We start from the raw sequence: 14,146 nt of genomic DNA on the forward strand, positions 1-14,146 counted from the left end.
GGCAGAGACAGTTCCTAGGTGTCCCTGCCTTCTAGATCGCTGTATACACAGCGCTCACCTTACATAACAAAAAGTGCCGCACCAAGTGATCAAAAAGGCATATGTCCCACAAAATGGTACCAATAAAAGTCACCTCATTCCACCAAAAAATTTGCCCCTACATAAGAAAATCGCTCAGAACACGGAGACACTAAAACATCATTTTTTTGGGTTTATAAAATGCAATTATTTTGGTAAAGTGAAATAAATAAATATATTTTAGGTAACGCCGCGTCCGTAAAAACAACCAGCTCTATAAAAATATCACATGACTTAACCCCTTGGGTGAACACCGTAAAAAAAAAAAAAAAAATGCCATTTTGGGCACCTTACATCACAAAAAGTGCAACACCAAGTGATCAAAAGGGTGTATGTCCCATAAAATGGTACCAATAAAACAGTCACCTCATCCCGCAAAAAATGAGCCCCTACATAAGAAATTCATTTAAAAAATAAAAAAACTCTAGCTCTCAGAACATGGACACATTAAAACATATTTTTCTTTGTTTCAAAAATGCCATTATTGTGTAAAACTTAAATGAATAAGAAAAAGTATACATATTAGGTATCGCCACGACCGTAACGATCTGCTCTATAAAAATGTCACTTGACCGAACCCCTCAGGTAAACGCTGTAAAAATAAATAAATAAAAACTGTGCTAAAACAACCAATTTTTTGGTCACCTTGCCCCATAAAGTGTTATAATGAATGATCAAAAAATCATATGTACCCAAAAATAGTACCAATAAAACTGGCACCTTATCCCCTAGTTTCCAAAATGGGGTCACTTTTTGGGAGTTTCTACTGTAAGGGTGCATCAGGGGGGCTTCAAATGGGACATGGCATCTAAAAACCATGTGGCGCTCCTTTTCTTCTGTGCCCTGCCATGTGCCCATACAGCAGTTTATGACCACATGTGGAGTGTTTCTGTAAACCGCAGAATCTGGGTAATAAATATTGAGTTTTGTTTGGCCGTTAACCCTCGATGTGTTAAAGAAAAAATTGGATTAAAATGGAAAATCTGCCCAAAAAGTGAAATGTAAAAATTTGATCTCCATTTTCCTTTAATTCTTGTGGAACGCCTAAAGAGTTAACAAAGTTTGTAAAATCAGTTTTAAGTAACTTGAGCGGGTGTTGTTTCTACAATGGGGTCATTTATGGGGGTATCCACTATGTAGCCCCACAAAGTGACTTCAGACCTGAACTAGTCCTTAAAAAGTGGGTTTTGGCAATTTTCTTAAAAAATTTTAAGAATTGCTTCTAAGCCTTCTAACAAAAAAAAATCCAAAATGATGCCAACATAAAGTAGACATATGGGGAATGTTAAGTAATAAATATTTTATGAGGCATCACTTTCTGTTTTAAAAGCAGAGAAATTTAAATTTAGAATTTTTCTAAATTTTTGGTAAATGTGGGATTTTTTCATAAATAAAGGTGAAATATATTGACTCAAATTTATGACTAGCATAAAGTACAATGTGTCACGAGAGAACAATCTCTGAATGGCTTGGATAAGTAAAAGCGTTCCAAAGTTATTACCACATAAGGTCAGATGTGTCAGATTTGCCAAATTAGTCCTGGTCAGGAAGGGGGCAAATGGCCCAGATGTGAAGTGGTTAAAAAAAAAAAAAAAAAAAAAAAAAACTTTCTCCACACACTGGCACAGTTAGTACGACAGGCTAACACACCCGTCTCTAACACAGCCTTTACAATTCCACATTGGTTCTGTGCAATATCGTGCTGCACATCTAGGCTCTTGTAAACCTATCAGAGAAATATGAGCCGATAAAGAAAAGTCCACAAGATTCATGAATAACTTAATGGTAAATTCTATAACTACTCACAGTGAAAGAACTTTAAAGGGGTTGTCCGACATTTTGATACTGATGGCCTAAAGATGGGTTAACAATATGTGATCAGCAGGGGTCCTGTCAATCATCTGTTTGAAGACGCCATGCTGCTCCAGTGAGTGCTCACCAAGCACCTAGTGGCAGTGCTTGGTATTGCAGCTCGATGCTCCTAGACCTAGACCATGTGACCGATGAATGTGACCTCACTGGTCTAGGAAGAGGCTGTGAAGCTAACCACGGCACCCTGGCCAAACAGCTGATCAGCAGGGATACTGGGAGTTGGACCCTCACTAATGAGATACTGATGACCTAGCCTGAGGATAGACCATCAAAATCTAAATCTGGGACAACTCTGTTAACATAGATTGTGTGTAATGATTAAACCAGAACTTATAAGCCTCTTCAGATTGTCCTTGACCCCCCTTTCCCATGTGACATAGGCCTCTGACAGTGCTTCACCACATCCACAGTATACTATCCAGCAGTGAAATTGTTAACAGTTTAGAGGTTTGAAGGGGGGTGTTGGGAATGGCTCCTGGTGATTCATGTGAGGAAGGGGCTTTGTATAGCTATTTCTTTCCAGAAATGTTATTATCCCTGGGAAGCAGGCGGGTGATTACAGTGCGTGGATAGTATTGTTTCAGGGTTCTGGACAGACCAATATTGCTACACAAACAAGTTTTCATCCAATTGTGCAGAGGAAAAAATAAAATAAAATCAATATGTGGCTGCCATATTTAAAAAAATAAAATAAAAATGCTGAGTCTGGATTAACACTTCTGTGTGACTGAGTGTGACTGCGCAGAGTCCAATAATAAATCATTCTGACCGCGCCATTATAGACTGGAGACACACAGAATACATGCATCTGCACATAGACAGCAGGGTTGGGAAAGTATGTATTCAAATAAATTGGGGGAATTTGTTAACGGGAATTTTATAAAGTCAATTCCGCCTGAATCTGCGTTCACGTAATTTGTGCCAAATGCACTCAGTTTGATCAATTTGGCGCAACTTATAACCTAACAATTTTGTCCAGAAAGGTTACTCCAGTTTTTGTACGCCACCCCAGATTTGCATCTTTTATTGGGCAGAATTCTGGCACAAATAAAAGGGTAAATCCCTCCCAATAATTTTAGTGCTGGGGGACTAGCAGCCATCTTCTTGGATGCCAGACAAGGCCAGCGGCATCTAAAGGAGTAGTTTGGACAGCACTCCATGGCAAAATAAAGGATGGGTGGTGCACACCTGAGGAGGCCAAATCCAAGCACACGCCTGCCATATAATCCACGTGCCTGTGCTGCCTTCCCTCCTCTTTGGAGGCCTATGGCACCCAGCTCAGCAGGGACAACACTGGATCTTCAGGCCTCTGCTCCGTGGACAAAGCGGAATACTTTGGGGAGTATACTTACAATTAAATGCATGCCGCATTTTTGCAACAGATGGAAATTGATTTGTCACAAGATTTGATTAACAAACTAACATGAGCTGACAATCGCTTTCTCAATTTGTCATCATTCATTTTAATAGAGTTGGGGCGAATACGCCAAGATTTATTTTGCCCTCTAACTTTAGGTGGGTACTGACCACCTGTATATGGAGACCTACTGGCAATGCACCTGTGGCACCTCTTGGAAGTGGCTCCCTAGCAGTGATGGCCAGTTTCCCGTGTTCTTCCGCGAACAAATGCAAGCTGCCATCTTAACGCACTCCGGTGATGCACAGGTAAGTCCGGTGATGCACAGGTAAGCCCTTGCCTGTGCGCGAGCCGGTCTGAAACAAATGCGGTCACCGGGAGCAGGCAGTTCAGAGAACAGCTGCCGGGGGCCTTCATCGGGCTGTTCTCGGAACTGCCTGCTCCCGGTGACCGCATTTCATTTCAGACCGGCTCGCGCACAGGCAAGGGCTTACCTGTGCATCGCCGGACTTGTGAGTTAAGATGGCAGCTCGCATGTGTTCACGGCGAACACGGCGAACTAGCCATCACTGCTCCCTAGGTGTAAAAATTTTTGTTTTTAACAAACCCTGGAACATGACAAGGGAAAATCTCTATGATGCCCACTAACCTGAGCGCCGCTGCAGGACTAGCGTCTGTACACGGCCCCCTCCTCCCTCCAGTCTGTGCAATGCACATATGGGAGCGAGCGTCATATTGACTACGGTAGTTTGATATAACTGTTACCAGTGAATAATTTTATGATTTTCCTTTATATGATTTCCCAATACATTGTATAATTTCTCATATACTGCATACAAATCTTCTTGTAATCATATACTTACTTATACACAGTGCCTCCATTTCCATGACCAAGAATGTCACGGTTCTGGATGTCAAGTTCATTGATCTATAAAGAAGAAAATAACAGTAAATTAAAGACTGTATCTCTTTTTTTTATTTATTTTTTTCAAGCACTAAACATTATGGTACTTATGGTAAAAAAAAAATAATAAAATAAAAATTGTGAGCCAACCAGAATGGATTAAAAACTAGGTCAAAGTGGAATTCCCCAGCACTCAGTTACTACCAGAATCAATCTTTTTGCCGCTGGTCTTTCCTGAGAATACACATGCATGGCTTAGGCTACTTTCACACTTGTGTTTACATTTTCCGGTATTGAGATCTGTCATAGGAACTCAATACCGGAGAAAAACGCTTGCGTTTTGTCCCCATTCATTGTCAATGGGGACAAAAAGTAACTGAACAGAACGGAGTGCTCCAAAATACATTCCGTTCCGTTTTCATACTGGAGAGCAAACTGCAGCATGCTGCGGTTTTCTTTCCGTCATGGGATGCAGAGCAAAACGGATCCATCATGAACCACAATGCAAGTCAATGGGGACAGATCCGTTTAACTCTGACACTATCTGAAACAATAGAAAACGGATCTGTCCCCCATTGACTTTCAATCAAGTCCATGATGTAATCGTCATTGCTAAATATAATACAAACTGATCCATTCATAACAGATGCAGATTGTTGTATTGTCAGTAACGGAAGGGTTTTTGCTGAACCCTGCCAGATCCAGCAAAAACGCTAGTGTGAAAGTAGCCTTAAACAGTCACCGTACTTTCACACAATTTAATTTTATTTAATAGAGAATGGTATAAATAGCTAATTTCTAAATCACTTCATTTAAAAAAATCTGCCTGCATCCACCTGAAAGAAAGTTGGAAAGTCATGGCCACTAGGGGTCTTACTGCCACCTAAAAGTTGCAGTCCGCTGCCTATTGTCAGGCAAGATCCGTTCCTTGTAACAGAGACATAGAAGACAGCTCACAGGAAATGGGGGAGTGGCAGAGCTAGCTGAGATCCTGAGCCTCATAAAAGAACTGCTTCTGCACATTGTAAGAGCCTCCTGCGTGTCTGTAAGTGCAATTTCCCCTCCTTAGGGAACTTTCACACTTGCGGAAGAGGATTCCGGCAGGCAAACTGATGCATTTGTGAGACGGATCCGGATGTGGATCCGTCTCACAAATGCGTTGTAATACGGGATCCGTCATTCCGGTTGTCATCCGGAAAAACAGATCCGGTATTTATTTTACCCTCATTTTTAAAGGTCTGAGCATGCGCAGACCACAAAACCGGATCCGGCATTCCGGCAAGTGTTCAGGATTTTTGGCTGGAGAGAAAACTGCAGCATGCCAAAAAACTTAATAGGGACTGAACTGATGCATCCTGAACGGAATGCTCTCCATTCAGAATGCATGGGGATAAAACTGATCAGTTTTTTTCCGCTATTGAGCCCCTGTGACGGAACTCAATACCGGAAAACAAAAACGTGTGAAAGTACCCTTATTTGTTCTGTAAGCTCCATAGCTGAAAACACTGCTGGCAGATTCCACAGAAGGGAGACAACCTCTCTGTTTGTGAGAGAAATGCATGTAGCTGTGCAGGTGAAAAAGGAAATAATTTGGATGAAAGAGACATTAGGGAAGCCCAGAAAAGACCTATTCCTTCACAGGTACGGTTTTGCAAAGAAGCGCAGTCATTATACAAACTTGAAAACGAAGTTACACTTTAAGAGTGGGTGCACATACATCACTTGTGTCCGGTCAGTTGTTTTATGCCAGAGCTGAAGACGACTGAAAAATTCCTTCAGTGTTTTTCCTAGGAGACATCTGGGGTCAAAACAAATGCGGCAGATGCAATGAATGATCCTATAGAAAACTATGGGACCAGTTCTCTGATGAGCTAACATCTGGTGTTTCTGTATTACCCTTAACTACAAGGAATGGCCGGATATATGTTTTCTTCGGTTTCCAAACTCCAGGATGCTGTAAAACAGCTCATGGTATATTCATAGGACAACTGTGGCAAATATGAGATTGTCCCTTAGCCCTGCGGTATTAGTATTGGGTGAGTGTTATATATGGAATTAAGAAGTGGGAAACTACTCCTACAAAAAATAATCGAAGACCAACTACATAAAGATATTAACAGAAAAAGAGGGAGCGAAAAATGACGAAGACAGTCGGAGGTAGCAGAGACAAATGTGTACAGGAGAGGCTGCAACCAGGAGACATTAGTGGTGGGGGGGGGGGAGAAGTGAAAACAGAGAGACACAGAACATGGAAAATGAGTGACAGAGGAAGAACGTGTCAAGCTTGGGATGTAAAGGGTCAGGCAAAAGCAACTTGGGGCAATAAACAACACAGGGCCCAGGTCATTTCAAGTTCAGCTGCAAGAACAGCAAGATCAATACAACATTTGCCGTCCAATTTATAAAAGGTGATACCAAGGGACGGAGTGATGGAAAGTTTAATGACAATTTGTTTGCCTGGGTCATTTCATTAAAGTTTGATAAAAGGTGTCAGCCCTGGATGATATATCAGAGGTGCGGAGGGTCACACCAAGGGAGGGCTGATGAAGGGATCTTCAGCTACTGGGACGGACACTAAGTGAACGGGTTACCCTGGTTAACACAGTGTCTGAAGGTTAGGAATGTGATTTCACATGTACAAAACTCTGTAACCGGAGATCCTGAAAGTGCTGTAAAAAGGAATTAGCCTCTAACCTAATTTCACACACTGAATGGTTTCTGGTCCTTCAGCAATATGTAATATTGGACAAATGGAACTTGGATAAAGTATCCAACACCCATATCTCTCGTGCAAAACTAAGTCTGAGCCTGACACACACCTTACATAGCTGCCGGTCAAATACTTCCTCCCGATCCCCTCCATACCATATCCGTGGACGGTTAGCTCAACCGAGCATGCATGGTGTCAGGAAGGAACAAATCCAACTCCCCGATCCTTATCTTCCACAACTTCTGCCATTGGGAGAGAATCGTGATGCTCCGACAGATATTAGATGGTCAGCCAGTCACCCCAAAATCAGTCGATATACATCTAATGTGCAGGGCCAGCTTTACTACCCCCTTAAGCCAAATGACCTATTGCATTACTTTAAAATGCAAAAATTTCTTCCAAAATCTGTTCTCGCCATTAAGGAATTTTGGCCTACTCTACTTTGCAGTGTAGCTCTAATTCGGACAGGTGGTGCCTAGGAAAAAATACAACACAACGAAGTAAAAAAAAACTGGTCCAAACAACTCTGAAACAAGAATACTGAAAAGGATGTACCAGAAAAAGTAAGAAATACTGACTATCCTTTATAGTACAGCAATGCCCCAATAACTTGACTAGGACATGCTGAAGTGGACACGGTGCTCAATCAGCACTGTAGCTTCTCGATTCTAAAGATTGTGGGATCCCAGTGGTCCTAGCAATATGCCATCACTTTATAAGATGGGAAGAACCAAATCACTTAAAAATGGAAAACTATGGCACAGCTGCCTAGAACCATCCTTACCTGTGACTGTGCAAGGAGAGCATCAGTGAGGGAGCCAACCCACCTAAAGCCCAAAGGCCATACACATTGGGGGAGATGCATCATCTCTCTTGCACCTAAAAAGTGGCGTTAAAAAGTTGCATTCTGTTTGTGACTTAAAAAAAAAAATTTGCATCTCTCTGAATTTCCCTAAAGGGGCCGTGGCAAGTGTAGGAGGGGGCGTGGCAAGTGTAGGAGGGGGCATGGCAAGTGTAGGAGGGGGCGTGGCAAGTGTAGGAGGGGGCGTGGCAAGCAACTCTGACAAATGTATCTTCATTTACGCAATAAAGTGAGAAATCTATGGCAGCTCTGAGCGGTCGTAAATTTCGGTTTAGGTACATGGACTGCTGGAGGATGCGCCTAATTTATAATGTGGGGATATCATGACCACCAAAGAAAGAGTCAGAAAATGTCCCCCATTTATGTCTTTATAGACAAGACCAGGCAAGAAGGCAATGCACAAGCCTGGTCTTGTCAATCAAGAAGGGGAAGGAGGAGCAAGGGTACACAAAGTGGCTTGGGCCTGCCCTTGGTGCACTTAATAGCATATGGATTAACAGGGATGCCCAACCTGCGACCCTCCAGCTGTTGCAAAACTACAACTCCCAGCATGCCTGGACAGCCTGCAGCTATTAGGGCATGCTGGGAGTTGTAGTTTTGCAACAGCTGGAGGGCCGCAGGATTAAAAGTACAGATCAGTAAGTGAAAGGTATCATTACATTCAGTTGAGCTAGTCCTACAAGACATTGTGCCTGGTGTAACAGTGAATTTCCTGGTGACAGACCTTTAAGCAACTATCATTAATACACTCATTCATCCTCATACAGTTCTCATTTGTCGGCAGAACATCCCCTCTTTACATGGGCTGATGTGAAGCTGACAAACAATGATTTCTAATGCCGCATAAGAGATCCAATTACTCAAGTGTTTTGCTTGTTTGGTGGGTGATCGGTGGTATTTTCGCACCCGATCATCGGTTATGTTCCGATAAATCATTGTAATGAGTGAATATCACATTACAGAGATTTATTTTTACTTTCACATATAAGAGCCTTTTTCTATCCATCAGTATCAAAAAGAATAATTAAATCGAATATGTCTTAAAATTGTTACAAATACCAAAGCCTAAGGGGGGCTGTCAGTGTACAATGATATAACCATGTATTATTTATATAGCCTCAATGTATAATACAGTACTTTACAGAGGATATGAAGAAGAGAGGTCTACACTGCCACTAAATAGTAGCTGGGAACCATGATAAACCCCTGCATCAAGAGGTTCCGTCGGGTTACTTGAGTGTGTATGTGCTCACATCGGAATCAATGTTGTACTTACACATGCACATCCGTATGCTGCAAAAAAATTTCTTCAATGTATTATTATTATATATTTAAAAAGTGGCATTAATTCCATAGCGCTGTACATCAAGAGGGGGTTACACATAATACTATAATGTACTTTATGGGTCCAAAAAAATTGTACATGCACACACCGAGGAAAATGTAATTAGATTGGAATTTCATACCCAATGTTAATCCAAAGTATGTTGGAGTAACATACGCAAAATTTATTAAGGCTGCATACCTGTTAATAAAGTTGGTGCAACCATGGACCAGAAATTGAAATCTACGCCTGCTATGAAAAGGTTTGCACAATAATTTAAAGGGCATCTGTCAGCAGGTTTGTACCTATGACACTGGCTGACCTGTTACATGTGTCCTGGCAGCTGAAGACATCTGTGTTGGTCCCATGTTCATATGTGCACGTTCTGATGTCGGGGTCACTTTCACAGACTATTCTCAGCAATGTAAAGCGGAGTGTGTTGGCTGTAACTAAATACATCCACTAGTGTTGAAGAGCGAATCAGGAAGAATCCAGACCGGTCTTCTGCTCCCCACAGAAGTTGTCCCGGTATAAAAAAAAAAAAAAAAGAAAAAGCTCTGTCCTCCTGGGATGGGGCAGCAAGGTAATGGCCCCTTCACCTAACCAAGCAATACAATGGTCTGTTCTGACCCATCGTAATTAGACTCAACATACAATGCCTCAGACTCAGACGCAACCAATTAAGGCCCCTTCTCTGGTAAGATAGCTGGATTAGTTGCTAGTTACCAACTATTCCTGACTCTTATATGTAAGGACTTGTTTTATCAGTCTTAGTTATCTGCTTATTTTTCTTAAATCTTCATTTTCTCTTATCTTGGGTGACATTTTGGGGCTTTGGAACAGATTAATCAACATACAATGGTTTCAACATACAATGGTTGTCCTGGAACCAATTAATATTGTATTTTGAGGGTGTATATTTTGTGTGCCCTCAAAATAACTCCACACACAGCCATTAATGTCTAAACTGCTGGCAACAAAAGTGAGTACACCCATAAGTGAAAATGGCCAAATTGTGCCCAATTAGCCATTTTCCCTCCTTGGTGTCATGTGACTCGTTAGTGTTACAAGGTCTCAGGTGTGAATGGCGAGCAGGTGGGTCAAATTTGGTGTTATCGCTCTCACATTCTCTCATACTGGTCACTGGAAGTTCAACATGGCACCTCATGGTATAGAGATGCATAACGTATTTGGTTCAGATGGTTTCAAGCGTGTGTGGCGGCAACCGGGTGAGGATTACAAAGACAAGTGTGTCTTGCCTACAGTCAAGCATGGTGGCGGGAGAGTCATGGTTTGGGGCTGCATAAGTGCTGCCGGCTGCGGGGAGCTGCAGTCCATTGACTGAACCATGAATGCCAACATGTACTGTGACAGACTGAAGCAGAGCATGATCTCCCTTTGAAAACTGGACCGCAGGGCAGTATAACAACATGATACCGACCCCAAACACCTCCAAGACGACCACTGCCTTGCTAAAGAAACTGAGGGTAAAGGTGTTGGACTGGCCAAGCATGTCTCCAGACCTAAACCCTATTGAGCATCTGTAGGACATTCTCAAACGAAAGGTGGAGGAGCGCAAGGTCTCTAACATCCACCAGCTCCGTGATGTCGTCATGGAGGAGAGGAAGAGGATTCCAGTGGAGACCTGTGAGGCTCTAGTGAACTCCATAACCAAGAGAGTTAAGGCAGTGCTGGAAAATAATGGTGGCCACACAAAATATTGTCACTTAGGGGTGTACTCACATTTGTTGCCAGAGGTTTAGACATTAATAGCTGTGTGTTGAGTTATTTTGAGGGCACACCAAATATACACTGTTATACAAGCTGTACACGGACTACTGTACATTGTATCAAAGCGTCAGATCTTCAGTGTTGTCCCAGGGAAAGATATAATAAAATATTTACAAAAATGTGAGGGGTGTACTCACTTTTGTGAGATACTGTATTGGTGTAGGGAATATACTGTATATTACACAGCATGGTGCAGGGATTATACTGTATTGTACGGGATGGTGCAGGGGTTACACTGTATGCTCTTTAAGGTGACAATTATCTTAGGTTTTCCTATCGCCCACCTTTGATGGCGCTGTGCCCAGCTCTGAGCCGAACCCGCTCAGCAGCTGCCAAGGCTTAGAGGGAACACTGATGGTGGCCACGCTCCTTTCTGCCGTATCTAATACATCTTTCAAAAGTGGCAGGAGAAGTAAAAAAAGGCGCAAATCTTAGAGGAAATATGGCCTACTAGTCCAACAAGCAGGCAGCCAGAAGGGTTTTCTACGAGGTTACAATATTCCCTTCTCTTTCAGCATCTTCAGTTTTGAAGACTCACTCCACTGACTTTGTGCATTCACCGACAATGGGAACATCGATTAAACCTAAACTACAGGTCTGCTTATATTGAAGAAAATCTGCCAATAACGCTAAGAAACAAATATATCTACAGTATTACGTCTCAGACCCTGTAGAATACACAACCTACAAAACTGATATAAAAACATGGAGATTTTATATTTCCCCAACCAAACAAAACTCATTTGTACAATCGGAGCTCAACCACCGCTTTTCATTTACCCCATGATACCTTTATATAAAGTGTTCTGTCTACAGTATATGAACAGAATTTACTGCACCGCCGCTCGTGTTGAATATTTTATCACTGGAATTAATAGACCGTGAAACCTAAAATTGAAGTTGAAGTAGGTAAAAAGAGTTGCTGACAAGGGTTTCTGTAAGGCTCTGTTCACATTGTGTTAATGGGCTCCACATGACATATACAGAGAAAAGCTCCAATAGAAGCCTTAGATAGATACCATACAGTTGCTTCCATCATCCATTCAAGTAAAAAAACTGAAAAAAAAAACTATACAGTGCAGCGTAGGTTTTTGTTGCATAACCTGTTGCATTACATATTTGCCATATCTTAGGTCTACACTAATACCCTGTTATATGTCAGAGTGTGGCTTATTGTATAGCTCCTGTTATCCATTCCCTTTTCTAGACAATTTACACGAGAAATAGTGCAGATATTTTCATATAATACAGTTTTCTATGTCCTTCATAGCAAAATAAATGTACAATAAAAAGTAGCGTTTTCGATTCCACTATTGAAATCCGTCATAGGATCTCAATAGTGGATGAAAACGCTTCAGTTTAGTCCCTATTCATTGTGAATAGGGACACAACTGAACTGAATGAAGTGGCGTACACCAGAATGCATTCCATTCCGTTTGGTTGCGCTCCCATTGCGGACAGAATAACGCTGCAAGCAGCGTTTTCTGTCCGCAATGTGGTGCGGAGCAAGACGGATCAGTCATGACTCACAATGTAAGTCAATGGGGACCGATCCGTTTTCTCCGACACAATCAAAAAATGGATCCGTCCCCCATTGACTTTTGATGGTTTCCGTCAAGGATATATAAGACATAATACAACCGGATCAGTTTGTGACGTGATGCATGCGCTTGTATTATTGTAACGTATCAGCAAAAAACGTTAGGGTGAAAGTAGCCTAATATGTATGGGCAGAGGCGCTAACTATAGGGGATGTAGTGTTAGGCAAACTGCGGCTCTCCAGCTGTTGCAAAACTACAACTTCCACCATGCCCTGCTGTAGGCTGAAAGCTGTATGCAGTCTTTGCATGCTGGGAGTTGTAGTTCTGCAACAGCTGGAGAGCCGCAGTTTGCCTATCACTGTTTAGGCTAATTGCACACCAGTGGTAAGGTATCCGGCAGAGAAACAGCCTGCCAGAGTTCACTGTATAGGTCATAGCTGGATAGGGACATGCACCGCTGGACGCCATTGACTATAGTGGGATCCGGCAGGAGCATAGGACACCGGTCTTTGTCTGGTTAAAACTCGGCAGTCATGCCAGAAATCGTCTGGATCCCATTTTAGTCAAAGGGCTCAGACGGTGAATTCCGGCAGGCTGTTTCCCTCCCTAAACTGCCTGTCAAACACCTTACCAGTCTTAGTAGTCACACTTCGGCCCTGGCACCTAAAAGGGCAGCTAAGAAGATAACAGTATTGTAAATGGCATCTGGCAGGTAGGGAGGCCTATAACAGAGCTAGCATTGGGGCCTACATCTACAAGTTACACCCCCGGGGTTACGGCCCCCTTTACTTCAGCTCTCCTAGTAAGTGACCAGGACAGGATATGCCAATAAAAATTTCCTTGCGACCCTAAGAATCCCAGAACACTGCAAAAATAATCGCCCTCCCTGCCGCTGCGACAATGCTTCCTATCATGTGCTGACATTACCAATAAGGGATCAATAGCTACGTTCACCCGGAGTGACAGGAAAGAAATAAATATTTATGCCATATAACCTGTATCAATGCCGCACTATTTCCAGCCTGTCAATATCTGATTAACTTGAGGAATGGCTTCTCGTTTTCTATTAATGATTAATAATGGGTCATAGTAACCCCACAAGTGCCGGAAGCGCGCGCACCACAAGCCTGCACGCCGGGCACAAATCCAGGTCAGATGATGCTTTTTCTGACCATGCTTTGAGGTTTAGCGCTCCCAGGATACCTTTTTTTTAGATCGGTAGTAAGATAAGTGAGCGCAGCCTGGTGCTATGCAATGAAGTTAACTGGTTTCTGCATGGTGGGGCTGGTGTCCAGTGCGAGGAAATGAAGAGCGGGTGATAGATGCGAGTGTGTCTACTAGGTGGGGGGTGAAGGGAGGACACCCAGAGAGGAGGGGCGGCTTAATTGTCTTCTTGACACGTTCAACTATGACGACTTGATTCATGAAATGCCGATGAGTCTTGGAGAGGGTCACGCAGGGAAGACGCTGAGATAATTAAGATTTCAAGCGTCTGAACAAGAAAGGAAAGTGAGCAGCAGTTAGGAAATCAATAAGACCCTTTTATTTGCTGTGACACAGATGTCTTGGCCAATTGATCCTAATAGGTAGGCTTGATAGCATCGGGCAGCTGCCTCCCCAGAGCAGCAAGGGGGAGCCTGCTGCTTATCAAATCCACAAATCCCACGCGCCTACTCGGCAGGCAGCAGAGTTGGACCAGTTCTTGCT

General features: G+C 42.7%; 1 protein-coding gene across 2 annotated transcripts in view; it reads right to left on the minus strand.

The window, feature by feature from the left end:
• Nucleotides 1–14,146, minus strand: part of MAP2K5 (mitogen-activated protein kinase kinase 5) — a 167,012-nt gene that overhangs the window by 99,950 nt on the left and 52,916 nt on the right. For both annotated transcript variants that reach the window (XR_006387787.1, XM_044279370.1), the window contains exon 8: nucleotides 4,171–4,235. Coding sequence is in view for 1 of the 2 variants with exons in the window: in XM_044279370.1 (XP_044135305.1) it covers nucleotides 4,171–4,235 (65 nt within the window). In the remaining variant the exon portion in view is untranslated. The remainder of the gene's footprint in view (nucleotides 1–4,170; nucleotides 4,236–14,146) is intronic.

This window comes from Bufo gargarizans, chromosome 2 (assembly GCF_014858855.1).
Source record: "Bufo gargarizans isolate SCDJY-AF-19 chromosome 2, ASM1485885v1, whole genome shotgun sequence".
NCBI lineage: Eukaryota > Metazoa > Chordata > Amphibia > Anura > Bufonidae > Bufo > Bufo gargarizans.